The sequence below is a fragment of the Pagrus major genome, chromosome 19, assembly GCF_040436345.1.
Source record: "Pagrus major chromosome 19, Pma_NU_1.0".
Taxonomy (NCBI): Eukaryota; Metazoa; Chordata; class Actinopteri; order Spariformes; family Sparidae; genus Pagrus; species Pagrus major.
This window is the reverse complement of record NC_133233.1, coordinates 16,862,493-16,886,509: the sequence shown is the minus strand read 5'-3', so window position 1 is coordinate 16,886,509 and position 24,017 is coordinate 16,862,493. Positions and strand designations below refer to the sequence as shown.

General features: G+C 41.0%; 1 protein-coding gene across 1 annotated transcript; it reads left to right on the top strand.

Annotated features, from left to right (window-relative positions):
* Nucleotides 1-21,490: 21,490 nt before the first annotated feature.
* On the top strand, nucleotides 21,491-22,823 carry rrs1 (ribosome biogenesis regulator 1 homolog). Its single transcript, XM_073488842.1, has one exon. It carries the CDS (start codon nucleotides 21,516-21,518, stop codon nucleotides 22,566-22,568), a length of 1,053 nt encoding a protein of 350 aa, XP_073344943.1. The 5' UTR covers nucleotides 21,491-21,515; the 3' UTR covers nucleotides 22,569-22,823.
* The last annotated feature ends 1,194 nt before the right edge of the window (nucleotides 22,824-24,017 follow it).

The following is a 24,017-nucleotide window of genomic DNA, read 5'->3' as shown; positions in this document are numbered from 1 at the left end:
GTCAGGATATCAGCAGGAATCTGAGAAGGAAAACAAATGCCTGAATTATTTCCATGTCACATTTATTATTTCTTTCCTGTTCTAGTGTGAAATGTGCTGCGTAATGAGGAATTTACGTACGAAAAACAAGCATTTGTTTTAATGTAATGTGGAATATTCCGCGCGTAAAGGGAGGATTTTTGATAAACTGTGGAAGTTTGAGTGTCACTGCCTGCTGCCTAATAAATCAAAATCAAGTTTAGAAATGCAATGCAATTACTAAAGACAAAAATCCACTTGGTGTTCTGTAAATAAATGATTGAAACGTTTGTGAAACCAAAGCGCAGGACCTGTTTCTTCTTAGTCACCCGGTGTTAAGTTGTGCCGAGAAAATGAGAATATGTAACAAGCCACAGAAGACATGCAGACAAACTCACAACATGTTTGAAATAAAGGAATACATTTCATACCTTCAGTCTTTAGAGGAGGTCCAGAACAGCCGTGCAGTTTGCCAGGTAGTTGGCGAGATGCCGCCCTCCTTCACTTCTTAGAAGAAACAAGTATATAGTTACTTAAAGAGTAGATGCTGAATGGACTTATATAGCCAAGCTCACTATAAGTGTCGCGCTCCAAGCTGAGATTGAGTCTGCGCGTACTTGCATGGGTGTAACGTGAATGGACGCCTCTGACAAAGTGCTTTAGTTTAGATGAGATGAGTCATAAGTGAGTGTTCGCGCGCGTGCGCGAGCGTCTACCACTGTGCTTTCAGAATAGCCCTATAGGTGCCACACCTGCTGGCATTTCCACTTGAATGAGTTAGTTCAGAATAATTGTGGAGGATTCTAAGAGGCAGACACTGAAGAGTGAAAGACTGAATATTAAGCCATTTTTATTGTCTTGCACCTTCTCAGTCACAGCTCATTTTCAGAATGATGTGTCCTGATTCAGATTGTGGTGTGCTTTGCATGACAAAAGTATTTCTTATAGAATGACAAACACTGACTGTTTTTTCTTTTCTTTTTGTTTGTTTGTTTGTTTTTGATCAACTTGCAATAATGAGCAAACATTTTGGAAAAGCATTTGCAGGCACAACAGGTATATTTTGGTGCAATCTGCAGGACTGACTTTGTTTCTGCACACTAATGATTGTTGACCTGTGTTGTATTCAGTGCATCTGCAAACAGCTCAGGCTGAGAGAGGGGCATTGTCTCACAGTGATTCATTGCTGCTGCACATACGTACGTCACTACCTCTGCCACCGGGTGCCTCGGCCACCTCGTTCCGAAGGGGCCCAACGCCAAGCCACCCTTTCAAGATGGAGAGCCCAATCCGATGTCAGACGAGCCGTAAGAATCCTAAACAGTTTGGTGACAAAAAGTAGAACTCTCTTGTCTGTTTCACTCTTGCTCCAGCTTCAGTGCAACGCAATGAAATAATCTTAACACTAACATGTTCAAAATGAATGACAAGCACAAGTTGTTGGCGCTTTCCCACTCAAGCATAAACTCTGCATATGTGTGAAGTCATCTTTCACAATGTGGTAAAAACCCTTCCTATTAATCCTTAATGACAAATCCATTTCGATCAGACATTCAGCGTGGGAAAAGTTCCAGACTTACAGTAAATGCAGAGGTCAAAGTGACTTAGCACATACTGTGCTCTCAAGTAAGAGCCAGCCAATTTGAGAGGAGAGGAGAACATTTGATTGTATAAATGTATAGTTGGAGCACAAGGTGGGTTTTTCATCATGAATATCTGCCATCTTTCCTGAAAGTCACGTATAATCAGCAGACATTTCAGTGAGTGGGCATCAGAGTGTAATTTGCAGTCGGTGTGAAGATGTTTCTCCTGTAGCGTCTCCACTTTGTCGCTCTTCATGCTCCGTGCTGCTCCAGGGGGGAGGTGTCAGGTCCCATCATGAGAAACACATGTTGGCTGACACAAATAGAAAACACCGCAAGATGAGAGAGTGGCTGCTCGTGGTCAACTCATGTCACCTCATCTTCAAATCACTGTCCCCCCGTACTGATCACTGGGAGAGAAATCCTCTCCTGTGACGACACGCCGGAAAAGACTCAGGCTTAAAACGTTATCCCTTTGTTTCCTCAATTAGAGCAAGTCTCTCAGACGATTAGATTAGATTAGATTAGATACAATTTTAATGATTCCTCCGGGGAAACTGGCATGGTGCCATTTATTATGGCTGCCGACCTTTGTGTCTGACCTTTTTCTGCAGGTGGACGAGGCAAAATAAGCATGATCAGATGAAGATCTGGACTTTGTAGAGGGAAGTTATCTCCAGAACAGACAGGACTTCATAGAACCGCTGTCAGACGAACAAACCTCATGGCAGCAGATTCTTTTAATTGATCATTTGCCTTTCTAATTGTGATCAGCTACGAGGGAAAAGTGCTTCTGGCCAAACTGTTCCTTCCTAGATAATTGGACAGCTATCCCCGGTGGATTGAGCTGGGGTTTTTTCCTAATACTTCCGGTGTGCCGCTCGACTTTGACAAACTCATTTTCATAAACAAGGTCACTCTGGCTGTTTAGATAAGCCTGAACAGGTATTCTAGTTGCAGATTGCTGGGACTGCAGAGAACAGTGACACCTCAGAGACACCTGAGCAACAGTGCTGACCTCCGTCAGCACTGTTGCTCAGGTGTCCTTCTGGTTTATAGTCCAGTGATATAACCTGCTATAAGAACAGCTCTCTAATAGAAGTGAGAGCTTGGCCTTTCATCTTCAGAAAAAAAAGGCAGAGAAAACTTTACAGAAATGGCTTTTCTTGTTTAACAATCAGCCACAAAACTACTCAAAGCTTTCATACAACAAGCCCACTAGATTTATCAGCACTTCCATGTATTCAGTCATGGCAGTTTTGGGGGCGAAGAAGACTCATCAATTATGCAAGATGAAAGCTGCTGGCTAGTATCCCCTCAGATTTCCTAGTTTTTAAAGTTCTCTTACGTGCAACTTAAAAAAAAGAGCTATTTCGAATGTGTCTTAATGCGTTTGAAATGATAGAATAAAGGAATCTTCTGAAGCTCTTGACATGATCACCTTTTAAAAAATTAAACGCGAGACAGCTGGGTTCCCTCTCCTGCGGTTTGCATGCAACTTATGTATGCAGCCCCTATGAGAACGTGTGAAGCAAAGCTGTCCATAATGCAGCGAAACCCCCAGGGCCATTCTGTCTATATGAATCTAACATGTGTAGCTCTGAAGGTGTTAAACCAGAAGCTTCTCTAATGCTTGTACACATAGTGGATGCCAATCTCCTCACACAGGAAAATAACGTCTGTATTTGTTCACAACCACATCCTTATAACTTTGATTTAAAAAGCTTATCTTTAAATTGGATTGGTCACTACCGATCTGTCTATGCATAATGTACTGAATAAATTAAAGGAGAAGTCTGGTGTTTTTCTATATTTTTCTTACTGCTAACAAAGTCCTGTAAAAACCCAACAATGTGCCGGCCCAGCCTTTATTAGTCTCTGACATCTCTACCCAGTCTGTGGCACTCAGCTACCAGCCTATCTGTTCTCTGAAGGTGTAAATCTTTTAAAACAGGTTGCAAATAGTTTGATTTCTATAAAAGCCTTAATAATTTCAAGGAACAGCTGCTGTTTTTTTTATCAAAGGTTACTCAGACCAGCGTATCCATGTGACATTTGTTCAGAACTATATAACACACATTTGGTGTGCTAGTTGCTGTTTATAGCACCAGGATAGGGCGGTGTATGTCAGATATAAAAAAAATAAAGTGCCTGTGTTCATCTTAATGGAGGAGCATGCAACAGCGTGGCTTAATAATGTGTTTTGGATTTGGATTTGAATAATTAAGCTCTATGGCAAAGAAGAATAGTAGAATAATAGAGATATAACATCTTAGTTGAAAGTTAAAAACACACCTTGCCTTGGATGTTCAAAATTCAACATTTTTTGCTTGAATTCTACAAGAAAATGAATTATCTGGTATGCTATTCAACACTTACATAGGATGTCAGTCTCTCTATTTGCACTGTAAAAAATATTACATTTTATGGATTTCTCTGGGGTTTTTTGACAGACTTTCCCTGTATTTTTGAAAAATATCAGTAAAATTACATGAATAGACCGTGAATCTGTTGTCGTCAATAACCATATCATTTAGTTGTAAAATGTAATTTTTTTGACAGTGTAGTCTAAATGAAATCTTCTCATGTAACCTACTCTGCTCATTTATAGATATTCTTAAAACTGTGGGAAGAATCCCCACTTTCAGTATTTTATCCTTATGTTCATAAAATGAGATATATATCGAAGGGTTCAGCTTTGTTTCATTAAACGCTAAATGTTCTGCCTCTGTGCATGATTTCGTGTTATTAGGTGATAATATTTTTTTGCCGTATAGGAATAATGTTTTACACAAATGTATGGCAGCACATGCCCACGCCTAGAGAGCGTAGATTTTACTGCTTCATAACCTGAAAAAAATACTGTCTCAAGAGAAATCTAGGGCAAAGCCATTCCACCAAAATTGTAACCCAGTTTTCTTTTCTCTTTGATAACACACTTTGACCATAATTGGCTCTTAGAGGCCCCCTTAATCGCAACATATAATGTGGATACCGTCTTCCCTGTGTAGTCTCATGGCTAAAGACTGAATCATCTATAACTCAGTGTTTCTGCCAAAACACTTGCTCTGTCATTAAAGTAACTCCAGGCCTTAGTGCAAAATGATTGACAAACATCATATGCATCGACTCTGACAGTTCTCATTCAGGCCGACGTCGGGCAGAAACATTTCCAATGGTTTTCTTTATTTTATACTCAGCTTGTCTCTGAGCATCAATGACCTTAAAAATCCTCCTTTTTATTCAACGCTTCTACCCTCATTCCTTGTAACAATCAGAGGCATAAAGGCTGAAATGGTTGAACAGATTTCTTCCTGTCTCTGTCGATGTATGTCACTTTGGTTTGTTTTACAGCATTCAGTGGTTAACTCAGATATGTTCACATGAGGACTTTTTTTATCTGGGTTAACTTCCAAGACAAGTTCATTAGACCAAGCAAAGTTGCTGAAAAAAGCAGATTAAAATGGTAATTCTTGCTATTATATAACCTTTTTTACCTTATGTAATATTTTGATGTGTTTGGACAACTGCTTTGTAGTCGTATGCTTTGCTATGAGGGGCACATCCTGTCAGTTTTGGTAGATGTAAGATGTATTTATTGCGAAGTGGAGTGTTCAGCATGAGGATAGCTGATAATAGAAACAGCAGTGACCACCATAGTCAACAGATAAAGAAAATTGACATCAGTTGAGTCAGTCGACTTGTTGACCTTTGTCTATAAGAAATCAAAAATGTAATTTTCTTTGAATTGAATGAAAGTTGCCTGTTTCCAAGAAAGCCTTCCCCGGCATTTACATGTGTACAAATAGGGGCCCCTTCTTAAAGCCATGTGCACAAAACCTCTCAGATGGTCGCACCGTGTGCCCCATAGCACGCATAATGCATGTCCTCCACCACATTAGACCGGATGCAAGCCAGTGAAGATGGAGTGAAATCGGCTGTGTTTGTGCAGGACGTGATGCTTTGTTGTTTCTCAGAAAATGCGTGTAAAATAGTCTAATGAGGAAAACAACAGGCCTGGGCTTTGAACAGCAAACAGGGTCAAGAAATATCCTGACAGCTCTTGTGCACAAAGGGGACTAACCTCCCCGCGTAAATATAGTCTTGATTTTGTCGTTATCACATCAGAAGATAATTAGATGAGTGTCTATCCAATACAAACATTGTGAAGATAAGTGACCTCATTATCCGTGCTTGTTTTAACCCCGCAGAAATTCGAATGACTCATCCTTTGTTTTGTTTCCTCTGTTTTACTGGTTAAGATCAGAAGATGGGTGAGGGATTTCTACAGTAAGTTGCAAAGCATTCCTCTTCTCCAATTGTCTGTGTAGGTGTCTGTGCTCCCTCCTCGGTTTCCCTCTGATCATCAGCGAGGAGCTAACAGGCACTGATCACACAGTGGCATCAGGCCAGAATCAAAAAATGAGACAATTACAGCAGACAGCAGCACGCTGGAAAAATCTAAGAATAGCCCAGGAAAGGACAGAAGAAAGAAGAAACACATTACAAGGGGGCCTATTATATTTTTGCGTATTTCTTTGTCATACATATTTTACAATGTTGAAATTTTCATTGTCAGCTAAAATATTTTCTGGTTTTATCTCTCTAAGTGATTTATAGAGTTTCCTGATGGATAGCTTTTCTTTTTGGTAAAAGTAAGCACTAACCGCTACTCAATGTAGTTAGCTCAGTTAGCTGTGCAGTTAGCGTTCCTTTTAGCCAACTCTCCCCATTTGGCTCACCCCGCCACTAGCCAGAAAACCTCCTCCTCCCTGCAGTCCAAAGCTCCTAGAGGTGTAAACATGTAGTCTGACCGGAGCTGTAGCTGCCAGCTGGCTAACTAGCTGCCCGGCTAACTGAGCTAACTAGCCAATGGCTTGAACACACTTTCAAAGTCGCCAGATCGCTTTCCTGTTCACACAACACAACTTTCTGCCTTGTAGCTGGGAGTCTTGCAGTTGGTGTGGTTTTCATACTAGTCTACATGACTGATCAGTGATGGGGGGTCACACATTACAAGTTTGTTTGTGCTGTTAATTACATTTTTCGATAAAATAAATCCAATTTCATCAAAAACTCTAAACAAAGTTCTGAAGTTCTGTTTTAGTACAGTGATCCGTGAGGTCCAGCAAGAGGATGGGGCAGTGTCCATGTCGCTGTCTGATCCATCGGTGCTGCCGAAGCCCCCAGGAAGCAGGCCAGGCTTTGAGGCCAATTTGAGTGACTGGCCAAACCGAGCCTGTTCTCCTCAGAGAAACAACCATATAGGTAAAACAATGACAGATGCATCGTAGTGATTTGAGCCCAAACCATAATATTACTGCGACCATACAATGAAGGTCCAGGGAGATGCTGACAATTGATCTAATCAGTTGTTTAGGTATAAGGACGTGTTGAACCATGTAATTACAATGTCGCATGATGTTGAGTGCCCATGATTGTAGGTTCATGCAGCCTGTCACGTCTGCTCATGCTTGTTTTACGCAATTTCCCCCTTGAAGGGATCAATGAAGAATTTCTGATTCTGATTCTGATGCACACAGGCTGAAAAAAAGACTTTTCCCCATAAGCTTACATTGTGAAAACAGCAGCTGTAGAATGGTGGATAGAATTTGATCCCCATTCAAGTTGGCCATACCCAGGGGGTCAAACTTTTTTGGCTTCATGCGCCTCTGAGCAACTTTCATAGGAATGGAGTGGGTTTGAAAGTAGTCTTTTCAGGAGGACTAGAGCTAAAATGGCTTGTTGCAGACAGAGCATGAACTGCGGGGCTTGCGATGAGCAGAATAGGTCCCCTTTAACAAACCTGGTGGGGAAAAAGGTTCTGGCTTTTGTTACTGTGTAATGAATAATATGTTTTTAACAAATAAAACTGGTGTTGAGAGCATAAACTGTGTCAGAGAGTCATTGCTGGACTGAACTTTGTTCTCTGTGATTAATTCGACTGAGTGGCTGTAATTTAAAAGCTTCCAGAGCTCGGCATCAATCAACTGAACTGGTCAAATAAAACTAATGCAATGAATCAATCAGCAGAGATACGCACATTAATCTGCTCCTCTGTCAGAAGCCTTTCAACATCAGGCTTAACCCTCCAGAGACAGCGAGAGAGAGAACAGTACGGATGCTTATGATTAGTGTTAGAGAAAACGCATAAGTGGGAGACAGAGAAGAGGAAGATGCAGGTACAGTCAGAGCAGATGGCAGGTAGACCCGTCTTGTAAATTCATCAGCGTGATTGATTGCAAGACTCAAGAGTGACATCGTTTCTTGGGATGAGCAACATCGAGAGGCAGCTGTCAGACTGAGAAGAGGTGCCAGGAACTGTACTGTCCTTCACTGTCGCCCCTTTTATCCAGCAATGATGGGAGGTCATCCAAACATTTAGAGGATCCGAACATTTAGACAAAACTAACTTTGATGCTTGAGGAAAGGTAAAAGCACACAGGAAGGGGTTTGTCACCTCGTCTCAAACACGTGTCGTGGATTATTTGCAGGAATTCGTCTTTCCACAATCAGTACCCTCTTAAATTATCATCTGCATGAAAGATAAAAAACATTTTAATATAAACATGTAACATAACCAACATCTCTGATAACATAAGGATCCCTTAAAGGAAAAGTTGGAAAAAGTCTGTCTTACTGTTATTTGCATATCTATACAACACTTCATTGGATCTAGCCCAAACTGATTTACACACTACAAGATTTCAAAATAATGGCTCATCACGCAGCGTACCACCTCACGTGGTCTCATGGGGAATCAGACGTAAACAAAATGGGGATTAGCGTGGTGCAACACCTTGCTGTAGTTATGCATTGCAGTGACAAAAAAACTTAAACAGAAGGTTAAACAAGCCTGGATGAGTGGGGAGAAACGGTCAACGCAGCTTTTCTGTTCTTCAGTGAGAACTGGAGGTGAGATTTTAAGTTTCAACAACAGTAGTATGCTATCTAACATTAGCCTCAAGGGACAGAATGATTACTGTTGCTTGGCAGCTCCATCAGCTGCTCCAGGACGCCTCCGTCATTGTTGGTGTGGTCTGGCTTGGAAAGCACTGATGTAATCATCCAGATCTTAAATCGTAGATATCAAACATGTTTTTAACTTATTTTTAGGTAACTTTTTTGGCCCTTTCTTGGCTTTTATTGAACAATGCGAAGACAGGAGAACAGTGAGAGAGAGAGGTGGGGGGATAATATGCAGCACAGGGCCACAGGTCGGATTCAAACCCTGGGCCGCTATGTCGAGGACAAAGCCTCTGTACGTGGGGCACCTGTCCCGAAGCATGTTTGATGTTATTGGGGTGGCAACGATAAGTTAGTGAGCATTTCAGGAGGCTTAAGACTGGATCTGTAAATGCCTCACATTAACGGGCACTGCACAAAGCTGGAATCAGGACAACAGTAATAATATATAACTTAACTTATCTCACTGATAAATTGCAGTTTTTACCACAGTCATTAAAAGTGTTTCCTCATGCCTAGTCCTGTAAGTAAAAACTCTCTTCTTCTGCATTCTCTTCAGTTTTATTTACTGGCTTCTGTACTGCTAAAGGCGACAAAATGTTTATATGCTTTTGATTGCAGTTGCCAGGTTGTTGTTATGCTGCCAAGCATATTGACCTTGAGAAAGACTTTGCATCCTGATATGTTAAAGCACCGCTGTGTCTGAGCCCAGAGGATACGCGTGGTCTTTACACAGCCACCGCCTCAGCTTCTGCGTTGATGGCAGCACATCGCAGGTTGCCCACGATGTAATCCACCTTCATCTTTTCTTTATTCTTCTTTCTTTATGCGGCCTCAGTTTATCCTCAGTCTCTGCTTCAGCTGCTTTGGCAGACCCTAGGATATCCTGCTGGCGATGCACTGATGCTACGACCAGTTGGCTGTTTTGTTTTTGTTTTGTTTCATACAGGGTTATCTGTGTCAAGAGCGAGACCTCTGTAGCCCTGTTGTGTTTTCTTTAGTGCGAGTGTTGCAGCTCACTGCTCATCTGTCTCTTTCAGGGCCTATTTTCACTACTACCTATTTTTGGCCTCTCTTGGCATCAAGCTTCTCACTTCTGAATCCTCTGTTAGAATTAAACAACCTCGATCCGTAGATTTAACAGTTTCAGTTTGCCTGCCAACACTGACCTCTGTGCTGTATGTTGTCTAAGCCGCTTACCACATCCTGCCTGAGCTCCTAAATATCTTCTTTGTTGTAAGGTTCACATTATACCATCTTCTTAATCTTTAGAAAAGCTTCTCTCAGTATCCAAAAATTGTATCTTTGCCATGCAGTGTTTTGTCTTTTTCTTACAATTCACCTTAACAATCACTGCCCTCAGCGAGTCTCTGGTCATGACAGCTCCCAGTCATGACGAGCGAAGACAAACCTCATAATAACTGGTAATGATGCAACCTTCAGAACTCTTTTCTGCTTTATCTCCACAACCCCACTGAAGTTTTTGATCTTTACCTGTCTGTCCAGGAGCTGCGTTGTAACACAGACATTTTTTAGATATCTAAATATAGCACAATTAAATGTGTGGCTCTCACTTCTGCACCTGCACAACGTAGTGTGACGTAAATCCGCTTTACACACAGCTTCCTGTGCCAACTCTACATCTATAGTTTTCTCTTTGCTTTTTATTCCCCAACTTAGTCAAAATACTTTGTATATATTGTCAGTAGTTTACGTTCCTCTTTGTATGTCGTCTTTTTAACATTTTTGATCAGTTAGATAATCACGTAGGTGTTTTTAACTTGTGAGGTTAGCTTGTCAGCTAGCCTAGCTGGCTTCCTAAAAAGCTCTGCATACGCATAATAGTAGAATCAGTCGCCGTTTTCTCTGATGTTAGATTTTAATCCTTTTAATCCCATTCGGCAGCTCTTCCAAGCACCAAGTGTAGAAACAACGTTAGCATGTGGCTAGCTAGCGTCACTAACTGTTATTTATCTCTCTAGAGGATCAAAAATGTTAAAAACACTACACTACACTTGTTGCTCGGAATAGCTGCCAAAAACGTGCTTTTTGTAAAGTGGATTTAAGTCACGCTATATTGTGCAAGTGGAGCCTACAGTCATTTCACACAGACGTCCTTTGATTAATTACTATATTATACTTTATAAACTTGCTTGACTTTGCTGATAAAGAACGTTTTAATTGTGTTCCTTGCAAATAAAAAAACTACATGTCACATGCTGTAAAATTGTGGTCAGCAGTTCAGATTGCCTCTCACGACACTTTGCAATTAAATTACAGCGCCTTTTAAAACCTCACTAAGTGCTCTGTGACGGCAGGAGGTGGTGAATGCTTTAGAGTTTGTTACTGTTAATAGAAGACATTAATTTCATCTCAGGTTTGAGGACCTGCATTTACATTGCTAATTGTTGTTTGCGCTTTCACATATTAATCAGTTTGAGGAGAGCAAATACCCAAAAATGTTACCCAACAAGTTTTCCAAGAACTTGCTCTTTGATTACTGATCTGCTCTGTGACCACTGTTTGCAAGCTGTGTTTTGTAATTAGATTGTGTTTTCTCCTCCTCCTCTCAATCCTTCCTGATGTGTCCAGCTCACTGGGCTGTGCACACGACTCCCACACAGGCGATTGTCAACTCAGGTGGGCTTCCCCAAGCTCCTTGACCCCTCTCAACATGTGCAAGCATGAATTACATTAGCCACAGTTATGTAAACAGTAATTAGATGAGGGATTTGGATAGTGGCACAACACCAATCTCTCTCTCCTCTGCACTCAGCTGGAAGCCATCGCTCTCCACAAAGTATTTCTTGTATCCCAGTACACGTTTATGTATGCATGGATATGTTTGTCTATCATGCTCACAACAATGCATACACTAATAAACCTCCAGGAGAAAGCAAGCTGAGCTCAGACTGCGCATATGCAGCCATCTGCCTGATTGAGTAGTGATATAACACTGAGCCGCAGGGTAGTTTAGTTTAACTTGGGTTGGCAATGACTTTCAAACAGGGCAGAAGGAACAGGAGCCTAACTAACTACAAGTAGGTTGTAGATAGCTGGAGGCGATTCACACAATTACAGTCAGGATGCTGCTTTGTTGCAGCCCCCCTCCCCGCCCGCGACGGCATGTGAAGAATCACAAAATGGATCCGTTATCTGTGACACTGAATCATCATGTTTTATTTGCGTGCACATATGGAGTTGCCGCTGCATTGATCTCCCATAACAACATGCACGCAAGCAACGAGCAAATAAAAAGTGTAAATCCTCCATAAATCATCTGTGCTCCGGAGAAAACCTTTAAAAATACTCAAAATAAGCCAGAGAATTAGCACAGTGCTAGTGGTGTTTGGTTTCACTTCACAGGTGCTTGTTTTAGGAACCGGACTGGAAAAGTGAATGTATGTGAGCATGTGTGTGTTTGTGTCAAGTCAGTTTATGGTGTTTGTCTCCATATAAAGAAAAATAAAAGACCTGTTTTTTATTCCCATTTGCCCTCCATTTTTAATCAATTTAAAGACTTTCTTCACTCCAAAATGACAACAGAGCAGCGAGAGTCCCACATTTAAAAAAACACCGCCTCTCACCTGAACTCAGAGTGCTCGCAAGTGTGGACAAAATAGCAGAAACACTCAATAACATGAAGCACCTAGAGAGGAGCAGCGTCACAGTTTCTAAAACAGATTCAAGCCTTCTTTAGATGCTGTCACAGTCTGAAACTGTAAAAAAAAAAATCCCCTCTTTGAAGGATGAGGGAGGTGGAAATCTGCTTTGCACGCACAGATCCAAAACTTCCCATGAAGGTTCATTGATGCTCAGCTCTTTTCAATTCTCAGGGGTGCAGGTTTAAGGCTCCTTACACCAGGTTCTGCTTCTTTGTGCACAGGCATTGGATAAAAGTGGTTTTCTGAAAGGCAGACCTGCCATACATCCAAGCTTTGTAGCCTGAAGGCCGCTACCTACAGAGTGACAGAGGTGCCAGTTCAATTTAGCGGCCATATTTGAGCCACTTAACACTCTAAAGTGTCCATTTGTGACAAGCGCTCCTCTTTGTTGATGCACTTTGTCGTCATCCAGCACCTGCTGTCTTGATTCCTCGTGTTGCTGTTGCATATGCACGTTAAACGTTTCGAGCTGCCACATTTGGCTAATTGGCAATCAACATATGAATGACTCACCTTGCATTTGTAATTGTAATGTATGAATTCCATTTTTCATGTTTTGTACACCACTTACAAAGACACAGCATTGGCTTTTAAATGCTAATCAGAGAGTCGGCAGTTCATAGTCAAATTAGCATTAGCCTCAGCCTTAGCGATGAAATCATTATCATAAACCATTAATCTCAACATGAACTTAGGGTTAACAGTTCCTGATCAATTTGACACAAATGATGCTTTAACTCTCAGATCAAATGTTATTTTAGGAACCATTTTCGGATGCTTGAGTATTCGCAACCTGAGACGCCTTGGGAAACTCTTCTTAATTGTTTCACTTACTCAAACTCTAGGGCATGTGGGGGGAAAGAAGCGGGGATTCCATTTACATATCAAAGCCAGCATACAGTCGCTTGAGGGTCCCTGCATAGATGTATGTGATCCATATTATTTATAGCTCAGGAACTTCCCCTGGGATCCTGATGCTGTTCGGCGTCTGTCATGCTACAAGTGAGGACAGTTGGGTGAATGTAGCTTGCAATTAGTGACTCTCGCATCATGTCAGGCCGAAGGGTTGCGTGAAGCGTGACCAACATTTAAAGGCGCCATTGATCAGACAACTTTTTGGAGAACAAAGCAAACTGGTTGACAGGAGAGACTTTGAGGGGCCACAGTCATGAGAGCAGGAGAAGGATCGTATCACTGATTCTCTGCTCCGACATTAATCTGGTCATACGGGGATGTTTAGCATGCCACCGACACACTGACACTCTGTTGGTGATAAGTGACAGTGGCCCTGAGGATGAGTGGAGCAAGGTGACTTCTGCCCTTTTGCTAATGAGCACCGCTGCTCTGACTCATTCTACAACATTGACTGATACAGGAGGAGTCGCTCCTGTTGAATGTCGCAGTATTCCCTGGTGATTATCCCGGAACCTAGACCTATTCAGGGTGCAGGGAATATATCAAACTAAACAGCATGTGCAAAGAGTACAACATCCTCACCTGCTGCGCATTTAAGGAGGGTCAGAAATGGATAGACAAAAGTTTCACAGAAAACAGCAGAATAAATTAGACAGCTTGTTAAAATGATGGTGAACCAAGTTCATCTCTGATCATGACCCCTGTGTCAATGATTTGGAATCATCCTTTTACATGACGTGCATCTCCCACTCAACAGTTTTCCAGTTCTGCTCACAAATGATTAAGAGTTTTTGAAGTTCAATAGACAGATATAAAGTCTGAATGACTCTACAAATCCCTCTTGAAACATCATGACTCGCTGCCCACGAGGGAGACAACAGCACTTCCACGGTGTCTCCAGTGTGTCTCTGAAAAGGCCAATTTGTCACTTGTCCGAATGCATATTTTGTTTGAAAGAATTTCTTTCTGTATCATTTTTTTTCCCTTCTTACATTCCCCATGGCCCGTTGCCATCAAATCAGTTGGCGTCAAGATGAGTAGCACTTAGAGGCTGAAAGCACTCTTGTCTATGATAAAGCGTGTGAAGGGTACGTCATTAGGGTGTCTTGCTTGCGTTTTAAAAGCCACACTTAAGACTGATCAGTGGTCATTACGTTGCATTTAAAAAACAAGTGCTATACATGAAATTATATACTATTCATGTCTTGTGTGTGGACATAATATATAAGCATGCTTTTTCCCAAAATGTCTTTCTGATTGACCAAATTCAACACCCTTCCTGCAGTGAACAATTCCCCAGAGGAATTAGTGGCTGTCTGCATTCATTAAGCTCAGTATCAGTCTAATTATGCGCCAATGTGCACCTACGGACTAATTAACAAGGGATCAATAAGGGCCCTGGATGCCCCTCACGTAGGGGCCCGGTACTCAGCCCCCTCATTATTGGAGCTGCACCGAAGCTTCAAAGAGGATTTCTCAGGCTCTACCCGAGGGGCTGGATGACACATTAGGCTGCACAGGTTTGGCAAAAGTTGGTGTTTCGTCTCCGCTTTCTCTCTATTTCTGTGTGTTTGTGTTGTTGGATCTGATTATAAGTATGTGAAAATTACCACAGGCTGTCGAAGAAGATGACAAGCTATTTAAAGATACTCCACAAGTCATGAGGCCCAGTGGAGATTCAACAAGATTATGAGGTGAAAGACTTAAAGAATCTGTGACAGCACAAATTTAACCATAATGCGAACGTCATTTCAAAAGTGACAAAATCCCTACCTGGATTGGACTCAGGTGACCTGGGTTGGTGTCCATGTTGGAACATATTATACTTAACCTACTATTAAGTATACTTACTATATACTTACTATTTCCTGTTTCTTTTCAGTTTTCCTGTCACTGTTCGGTTAGGTTTAGGGAAATAAAATACTGGGTTATGTTTAGGAAAACATGGTTTGGGGTTAACATATACCCTTTCTTCTTTTCCCCAGCTTTTTACATGAGTCACAAAGCTATGACATTACAAAAACATGATCTTGCCTTCTTCATCTCAGTAGTCATAGCCTTGTAAATCACCTCTGTACTGTATCCTGTCTTCTGTACATCTCGTAGGATGTATTTGGTCATTGTCTTGTTCACTGGGAGGCTGGTTGAGCTTGGCTTCCAGCGCTGATACCTCCTTCACTCTGTTGCAGTCCAGGATAACTCGAGTCAGCTAATGAGGTCACTAGCTACATGGCTAACTGAACTAACTAGGTAACAGCAGCTCATAACTACAGGCAAAGATAGCTGCAGCACAGATTAGCAGCAGTTGACGGTTACTCTGGTGGTATGTTGCCCCCTTTTTGTTTGGAGGGGCCTTTGACAGGTGACCAAATATTATTATTATTACACATTGCACCTTTAAATGTGGCCTTGAGTCAAAAGCCTCAAGCGGAGACAAGAAGTGGACTGCAGTGGAGTGGAAAAGATGTAAAGGCTGCAATCTGCAACAGGATGCTGTGAGTTAATGTGAAAATTATAGAAACAAGTTCCAGCAGTTGATGATGGGGATCCTTTAATCCAATCATTTAATTATTATTCTCAAAAAGTTGCGAGGCAACTTGGTGCAGGCCCCGGCTTAACAGAGTACAGGGTGTACCCAATGATGTCACTGCGATAAGCCCCCACAGTGCTGCTGAATACCAAACTGAGGGACGACCTCTGGAAGTTGCCATGACACCAGGCGCTAACCAGCTCCGGCTGCTTCCAACATCCAGCATGGAGCCACTGCAGCACATACACACTCACGCAAACAAGTACGTCATGCACTCGCTTGCAAGATTGTGTACCCCCCCTTACACACACACAGAGACACGCGCGCATGCACGCACACACACACAAACTGACTGGTAATGCGGTTGGAATGATATCTCAAGGACTCTCCCCTCCACGCCGTGCTGGTTCTAGGAACCCGGCCAGGTTTTGGGGAGCAGTTGAAGTGTTTCGCTCACGTCAGGGTGTGCACTTCCGGGAGACAACAGCTGTGTTTTCCTGCTCACCTCCACACAGCACACCCACTGTGATCTGGCTCCATGAGAGAATGGGCAATACCTGCCACAGCAAGCGGTCTAAACACTTTTGTCATGTTCTGATACATCTCAAATGAACATGAGAGATGCAGCAAAGTGAAGCACTTGTCAAAGCCCTGCAAAAGAAAAAAACAAAAACAGATGATGCAGTTTATCTTCTGGCTTGTCCTTCTCAGAGTGTGAGATACCACGCCGAGCAGGCGGTAGTTTAGAAGCAGCAGGCAGCTGTGAGGCATTACACATGGCCAAATGGTGTTTCTGTCCCAACCACAGCAGATCAATAAAGGCTCTGACCTCAACTGTCAGCCAACTCAAATCTGTTCGCCAGGGGACGCTCATTTCCCTTTCACAGTGGAAACAGGAAGCGGCGAATGTAATCTACAAAAGTGCCTAAGCCTATCAGCTAACAGCTCAGTCATGTGGATTTTTTTGTTTTGCGTGAACAGCTTAGGGTTAACTTGGACAGACAGTCCACTTTATTGATTCCTTTCTGAGAAATCATGTCACGTGAAGCTGCTTGCCATGATATTTACCACAGTAATGGATGTATAGATCTCTGTATGTACAGGGAATATTTTTAAGCCTCCTATATGCCTTTGTGACATGTGTGAACCTCAAAACCCTCCTCTACATGCAGACTTCACCCTGTGGGCTGATGTGAAGTAAACAGAAAGAGCATGAGGTTCTTTGAAGGCATTAAAAAGCGTGATATTCCACGAATTCCTGGAAATGTGCAAGAAAACCAGCGTCTGTGTCCTCCAGCCAAACAGGTCAACGAATTTTACGTAATAATACGACGACTATAAATACACAAGCAAACTGTCAGCAGCTAATCACGTCAGATTTATGCCCAGATGGTGCTGATGAGATTATTTTGCCCTCCTTCTATATCTGGCCCTCCAGCGCTCTCACCTCTTCTTTGATGCTAACAGGTCAACTTTTGGAAGCAGGGGGAAGTTTCGAGCCTCGGGCCAGTTTTTTGCATGAATGAATGTGTCCTTTTTACCCTCCCCTGTGATTCATGGATCACGGTGGCTACCAGTCAGTAGGTATTTAAAGATGAAGATGACGATCTTTGTATGACGAACATTTTCCTCTGTGAAGAAACGCAGGATAGAGATAATACAAAGCAGATTTAATGAGCTACATCGGCTAGAAGAACAGAGTGAAAAGCTTCCAATTTATTAGACGAATGCATTTTTTTTCAACCATCTTCTATAAATAGCTTTCATTATGTGGCGTTATGGTGTTTGGGATTAAATTATCAAGTGCAATTACCTGGACCGCTTTATGTGTAGAGAAAGTTTATTAAACTGTTCCTTCAGCATGTTTTCCCTGTGTTGAAGAGATTTTTATGCATGCAAACGCTGAATTATTGACGTAATGTAAAAGACAAGTGAGGCCGTACTTGTCAGAAATGGATAACAGATTGCCCACCCAGCCTAGAATAAAAGGTACAGAGATAGAAACATATTTATTTTATTATTTTTATTTGAACTTAACTTAACCAGAAAGTCAGTCACATTTTAGAAAAAATCACATGAACCTCTTCCTGTATTTTCAGTGAGATGCTTCCAGTTAACACGCTACAGCGATGAGTTTGTGATCCAAAATTCAAAATATAACGCCTAAAGGAATGTCAATTTAGTTTGGTTTATTCATTTGACAATTTACTCTAAAAGGACAATTACATAGTTGCAAACAGAAAGTCACAGAAAATAAAAAGTCACAGGACTTATTTCCATTGTGGTCCCTGTTGTAGTTGGATGATGTAGATGTGTGAGCATGCGTGTGTGCATATTTGTGTGTGGGGGGATTGTTGAGTATGGCGATAGAAGCATGCAAAAACACTAAATACATATAAATATGGAAAATAATAACATTGGACATTAAAGGATAAGTTCACTCAAAACTGAAAATTCTGTCATTATCAAAAAATTGATTTGAAAGACTTTATTTACAATCTTTTAAAAGCTGCAATCTTCACTGTAGCTGCTAAGCTAAAGCGTTGAAGTGGGTGTGCAAGCTTGACCACAAGTCAAGGGTGTAAATATTGTCTTTTCAAATCAATTTGGGATCTCGGGGCTACCGAAGACTTGGATTACACTGAACCAGCTGTATGGGGCCCTTTTTTTATGTTTTAAAACAAGTGCCCATCTGCTTCAGTTGTTTGGAGAGAATGCTGCAAAGCAGTTTTGCTGTGAAGCTCCAGACAGAAATGTTTTGTGGACTATGAAATTTCATCTGACTTTCCATCTGCACACGGGTGAGTAGATAATGACAGAATTTTCATTTTGGGGGTGAACTTATCACACTTACAAACTTCTTACAAAACTGGGCCGTTGCTTTAGCTACACACAACTCTGCCTACATAACTGTCTTTACAAGAGTACAAACAGGATGAAGCTTATACGCATGATGTCACCACAGATGAGGACAGAATGGAGACTGAAGAAAATGTTGTCTTGCTGCGAATGGAAAGTATTTCTTCAACCAAAAATAAGAGAAAAATGTTTGGGTTCAATTTTATACAACATTTTCAATTTTTCTAGTGACTTTACCACCAGTGAAAGTAGCTAAATACACTCGGGTACTCGACTACATTTCCTGCACATCATGCTTTCACTCCACTACATTTATTTTAAGCTTTAGTGACTAATTTCTTTGCCAATTCAAATTAGATATATCAAAAATAATCAACATTGAAATTATGCTGTATTTTTATAGATTAAGCTATCGCGCAGTGTATAAAATTAGTCCCACCTTCACCCACTGCAAAGATCATGCATACATAGTGTTTTAAAAAGTACCCAAGAGTTATTCTTGAGTAAAAGTAAAAGATATTGTGTTAAAATATTACTTTAGTAAAAGTTCAGAGTCCTTCTTCCACCCCTGCAGTGGCTACAGTGTGAACTCAGGTGAGACTCAGTTGCACAATGTCAGATTAAAAGCCTCCTGCAAATCCAAATTGTCGATTTTTTCATGAACTTGGGACAGAAAAGGAATCAAAGAATCAACTTGGTAAAGAGGATTGAGCTGAAACTAACAAATAAAAGAAATCAAAACCTGCGAGGAGGGTTTTCACATGAAAGCAGCGATATGTAATGGAGAGAACTATTTCTAAATCTTATCCTTTAAGCACATTTAAGAGCTGTGGAGACTCAGACACTGAGAGTGAGAATGACTTTGCTCCATGGTCACAGCTTCATAGAGAACTTTATCCGGCCTGTGATGTGTATTCTTCTTTAAGAGAAACACCATGGAAAAGTAATCCTGTTTGGCTGAACTCACCCTGGATCAAAAGTCAGCAAAAAAAAACCCTTCAACACTTGTGGAGACAGTGGAGGAGACAGTCAGGGACCCCAGCGGCTAGTGGACTATGTTTAAATTGGCTGAATTTAGATGATATAGATTCACATCACAGAGGACCTTATAGCCTTCTCTAAATCAGGACGGGGACTTTGGGCCACTAATTACGCATTTCTTCCTCACATCTCCAAACACAGCATCACTTGTGACCTTATCTCTGTGCCTGTCAGAGTGTTAGCATTCACATGGCAAGTGTGGCGATGAATGTAATTACTGGAGCCCAAAATAATAACACCATCGTCTTTGAGCAACCAGCCAGTCAATTGTGAGAGGACCCCCACCCCACCTCCTCCTCCTCCTCCTCCTCCTCCTCCCTCTCCATCTCCTCCAAATCAGTGGAGACAAGGACAAAAATAGAGTTATTAGAGTCCTGGATCTAAACACATACCGAGTATGTACAGAGAAAGAGGGATATTAATATTTCAGTGGATTTAATCTCTCATGAAAACACTTACAGTAATCCTATTATGAAGTTTATTACAACTTCATAACTTTAAAATGAGGCGCAGCCATTAAAAGAGTCCTAATGCAGAAGCTTAGAGATGAAAAACACCAAAGAAGACCTTGATATATTCAGCTCAGTTGCTTAAATAATGTCTATTCTGAGTTTTATTGCCAGTGTTTTGTTATTTATTTCTTGTTTTGTTTCGTTTTTTTGTCTGTGTTATGACATGTGACTGCTCCAGAATTTGATTCATTTTATTGCATTAGTTCTACTTTGTTTCAATTTTTTCACTTCATGTCTTACGATGTCATCCTGCTACGTGTTGCCAAATCATAAAACAAATAAACAATTGTTCAAAAAAAGAATGTGTATTCAGGTAAAAGCCTGCCTGATTCTAGACAAAAGGAATACGCTGCGAATTGATAAATCTTTATTTTGTTCTTGTTTGAAACATGAGCATTAGTTATTCTATTTATTTCTTATTCACTTATACTAAAAATGTTTATGTTAGCAGTTCATATCTCATTGTTATTTAGGTTTTAAGTCTGCACAGCCAAATCCATCAGCATGCCCTGCAGTTAGTCTTTCCCTTATGTAATTTTTCATATTGGCTGTACCTTCTTAAGTTGCAAAATGCTTATAAAGCAAAAACAAAATAAAGAAAACAACATATACACCAACTGATGAGCACCAATATGTGTACGCATGTGTATATTTATGGGAATTTTGTTTTGTTTTTTCCAATGTGGAAATAAAAATGAAAGGCCACTTCTCACCAAACTGTCCACCAAGCAGCTACCTCGGAGCTTCCAGTTGTGTCACATGTCACATGATCATTGGCAAGTCAGTGTTTCCAAGGTCAAGAATTAACTTTCATCATTATCATGAAAGAGAAATCCTGAAAGTGCTTTTAAAGTTTGGAAATTTGAACGAGCAAACTCAGCTCAACTCAACTCATACAATCAGAAGCTGCAGGACACCTAGTCAATGACATTAGATTAGTTTTTCATGCAAAACAAGAAAAGGAATATGCTATATATACACACACACACACACACACACATATATATATATATATAGATAGATAGATAGATAGATAGATAGATAGATAGATAGATAGATAGAGAGAGAGAGAGAGAGAGAGAGAGAGAGAGCATATTCCTTTATATATATATATATATATATATATATATATATATATATATATATATATATATATATATATATATATATATATACATATATACACACATATACATATATACACGCATATATAAATACATATATAATTATTATATATGTATATATCTATTATATTATATTAATACACAAAATCCCAGAAGACACAAACAGCAAATATGAAAAGGAACAATGCCGCCATCTTGTGGCTGGAGGCGGGACTTCTTCTGCTAGCTGTGACCCGGAAGTAGTGTTGCTGTGTTTTTCTCTTTGGCACGTGTGGAGCAGACGTCCAACAGCACTGTCCAACATGGCGGCGTGCAGTGTGGAAGCGCTGCTCGCTAAAGCTGAGCAAGAAGAGGCCGAAAAACTGAAAAGCATCTCCGTCCAGAAGGAGCTGGACCTGGAGTTTGACATCGGCAACCTGCTAGCTTGTGACAAAAACCGCATCGAGGTGCGGGAGTTCAGAGAGCAGAAGAAAGAAGACTTCCTGCGGTCGTTAGCTCGTGACAACACGCAGCTGCTCATCAACGAGATCTGGAAACAGCCCACGGAGAGAGTCCAGGAGGCGATAGTGGTCAAACTACCCGACCCGGCGACCCCGCTGCCCAGAGAAAAACCACCTCCGAAGCCCAAACCTCCCACAAAATGGGAGCAGTTCGCCAAGCTGAAGGGCATACAGAAGAAGAAGAAGACCAACTTGGTTTGGGATGAAACCGCGAAGGAGTGGAAGAGGCGCTGGGGCTACAAGAGGGCCAAGGATGACACCAAAGAGTGGCTGATTGAGGTGCCGGTGACCGCGGACCCGAATGAGGACCAGTTCGCCAAACGCGTCAAAGCCAAGAAGGAGAGAGTGGCTAAAAACGAGTACAACAGGCTGAAGAACATCGCCAGGGCGCAGAAGGGCAAAGTGCCAGTTATGGGGCTGGCCACTACAACCTCGCAGTCCAAAGACGAGCTGTCCAGAGCCGTGAGCGTGGCCAAGACCTCCACGGCATCCATGGGCCGGTTCCAGGACCGCCTGCCTAAAGAGAAGGCACCAAAGAACATGGGCAAGAAGAGGAAGTTTGAGCCCCTCATCGGTGACTTTTCTAACGAGAGGCACAGGCAGCTGGAGCTCCTCAAACTCATGGACGGCAAGAAGCCCAAGTTGGACATCACCAAGGCTGTCAACAAGCAGATGAGAGAGGAGGACAGGGAGGAGGCGGCGGCTAAATACAAGAAGAGGGCAGGGAAGAAGGGACGCAAAGGAGGCAACATGTCAGGAAAGGGCAAAGGGAAGGGTGGGAAGGGGAAAGGAGGTAAAGCAGGTGGTGGAGGAGGAGGAGGAGGGAAGAGGAGAGGCAAACCTGGGAAACACTGAGGACTTCCTGTAACCTGCCACATCTGTCTGTGCCTTGGCATCACAGCATTGGACTGGACTGATATGATGCAATATGAAATGACTGATGAGCTGTGTCATGTCCAGGGTTTCTGTGGCTCTTTCACTGTACGTTTAAACTGTCACCAAATCTTTTAAATGTCTGTCCCAGCATCACGGAGGCTAACTGATCAATATGTTTATTATTAATGGAAAATATCTAAACTGCTGCCAGAATTAAAAAAAACAAACAGATAATTGTGATTCTTTTCCTGTTTGCATTCAGAATTTATTAGGTCAGCGATGATTGATTGATATATCGATTAGTTCAGCTTCTTCAGTGTGAATATTTCCTGGTTTAACTGGAAATCTTGACATCAAGACATTTGAGGATATCATCTTGGGACTGATTGACATTTTTCACCATTTTCTGACATTTTCTAGAGAAGAAACGAATCAAATAATTGCAAAAATAATCAACGGATCAGTTGACAATGATAGTAATTATAGTAGCAGCCCTTAAAACAATGTGCAACGTTCAAAAACTAAGAACTTTTGTATACTGAAGATAAAGATTTCCTTCTAAAAATGTTTTTTAAGATGCAAATAATGACATATTTTGATCATGTGTACGTTCACTGTTATCAAAAATACAGTAAGTCAGTGTGATAAAGTGTAAAGTAGCAAATCACAGTCTACACCAGTGTTACAGATGTTCAGAATGACAAAATAGGATTCAGTAAAAAGGCTTTTTCATTGGTCTGTATGTCAAGTAAAAAGGATGAACTCCGTGCTAATATTAGGTGACTGTATTCTAGGTCACATAAGGTAAAAAATAAAAATTATATTGTGATTATACTGACAGATTTGATTGCAATGTGATTCATGATTAGCGCAAATGATTGTTTTTGCATCATAATTTTCATTTTCAGTAAAAAAAAAAAGATATATATATTTAAATCCTGATGACGTGACGTTTGTTTTCTTACATCTGGAGAAGAAGAGCAACTAAAGACGACTTTTATCGTTGTACATGACATTTTATATGGTTATATCAACATACATAATTGTATAGTACATTTACTGACAAAATAAATTAGTCAAGGAAATGTTTATGGATAAATGGTTTTAGACTAAATTTATATATATTTTCACATCACCCAGCCCTACTATTAAAGGTGTTTATTTCTGTTAATCAGGTTGCTTCAATTAAACTCCATCTGCAACAGTTTAGACAAACTCAGTCCAGTGAAAGCATCTCATTAAAAGATTAAGTATTAATATTAATGGCTTGATGATGGTTGATGTAGTTAATACAATCTAATGTTTCCAAAATATCATGTGCATTTTTAATGGCTGCCCTGCCTTTTCTTAACTTTAACACTTGTCTTAAACCCTTGAACATTGAGATGCTCGGTGCTTGTGTGTTTTCGTCTTCCTAGAAGTAAACGT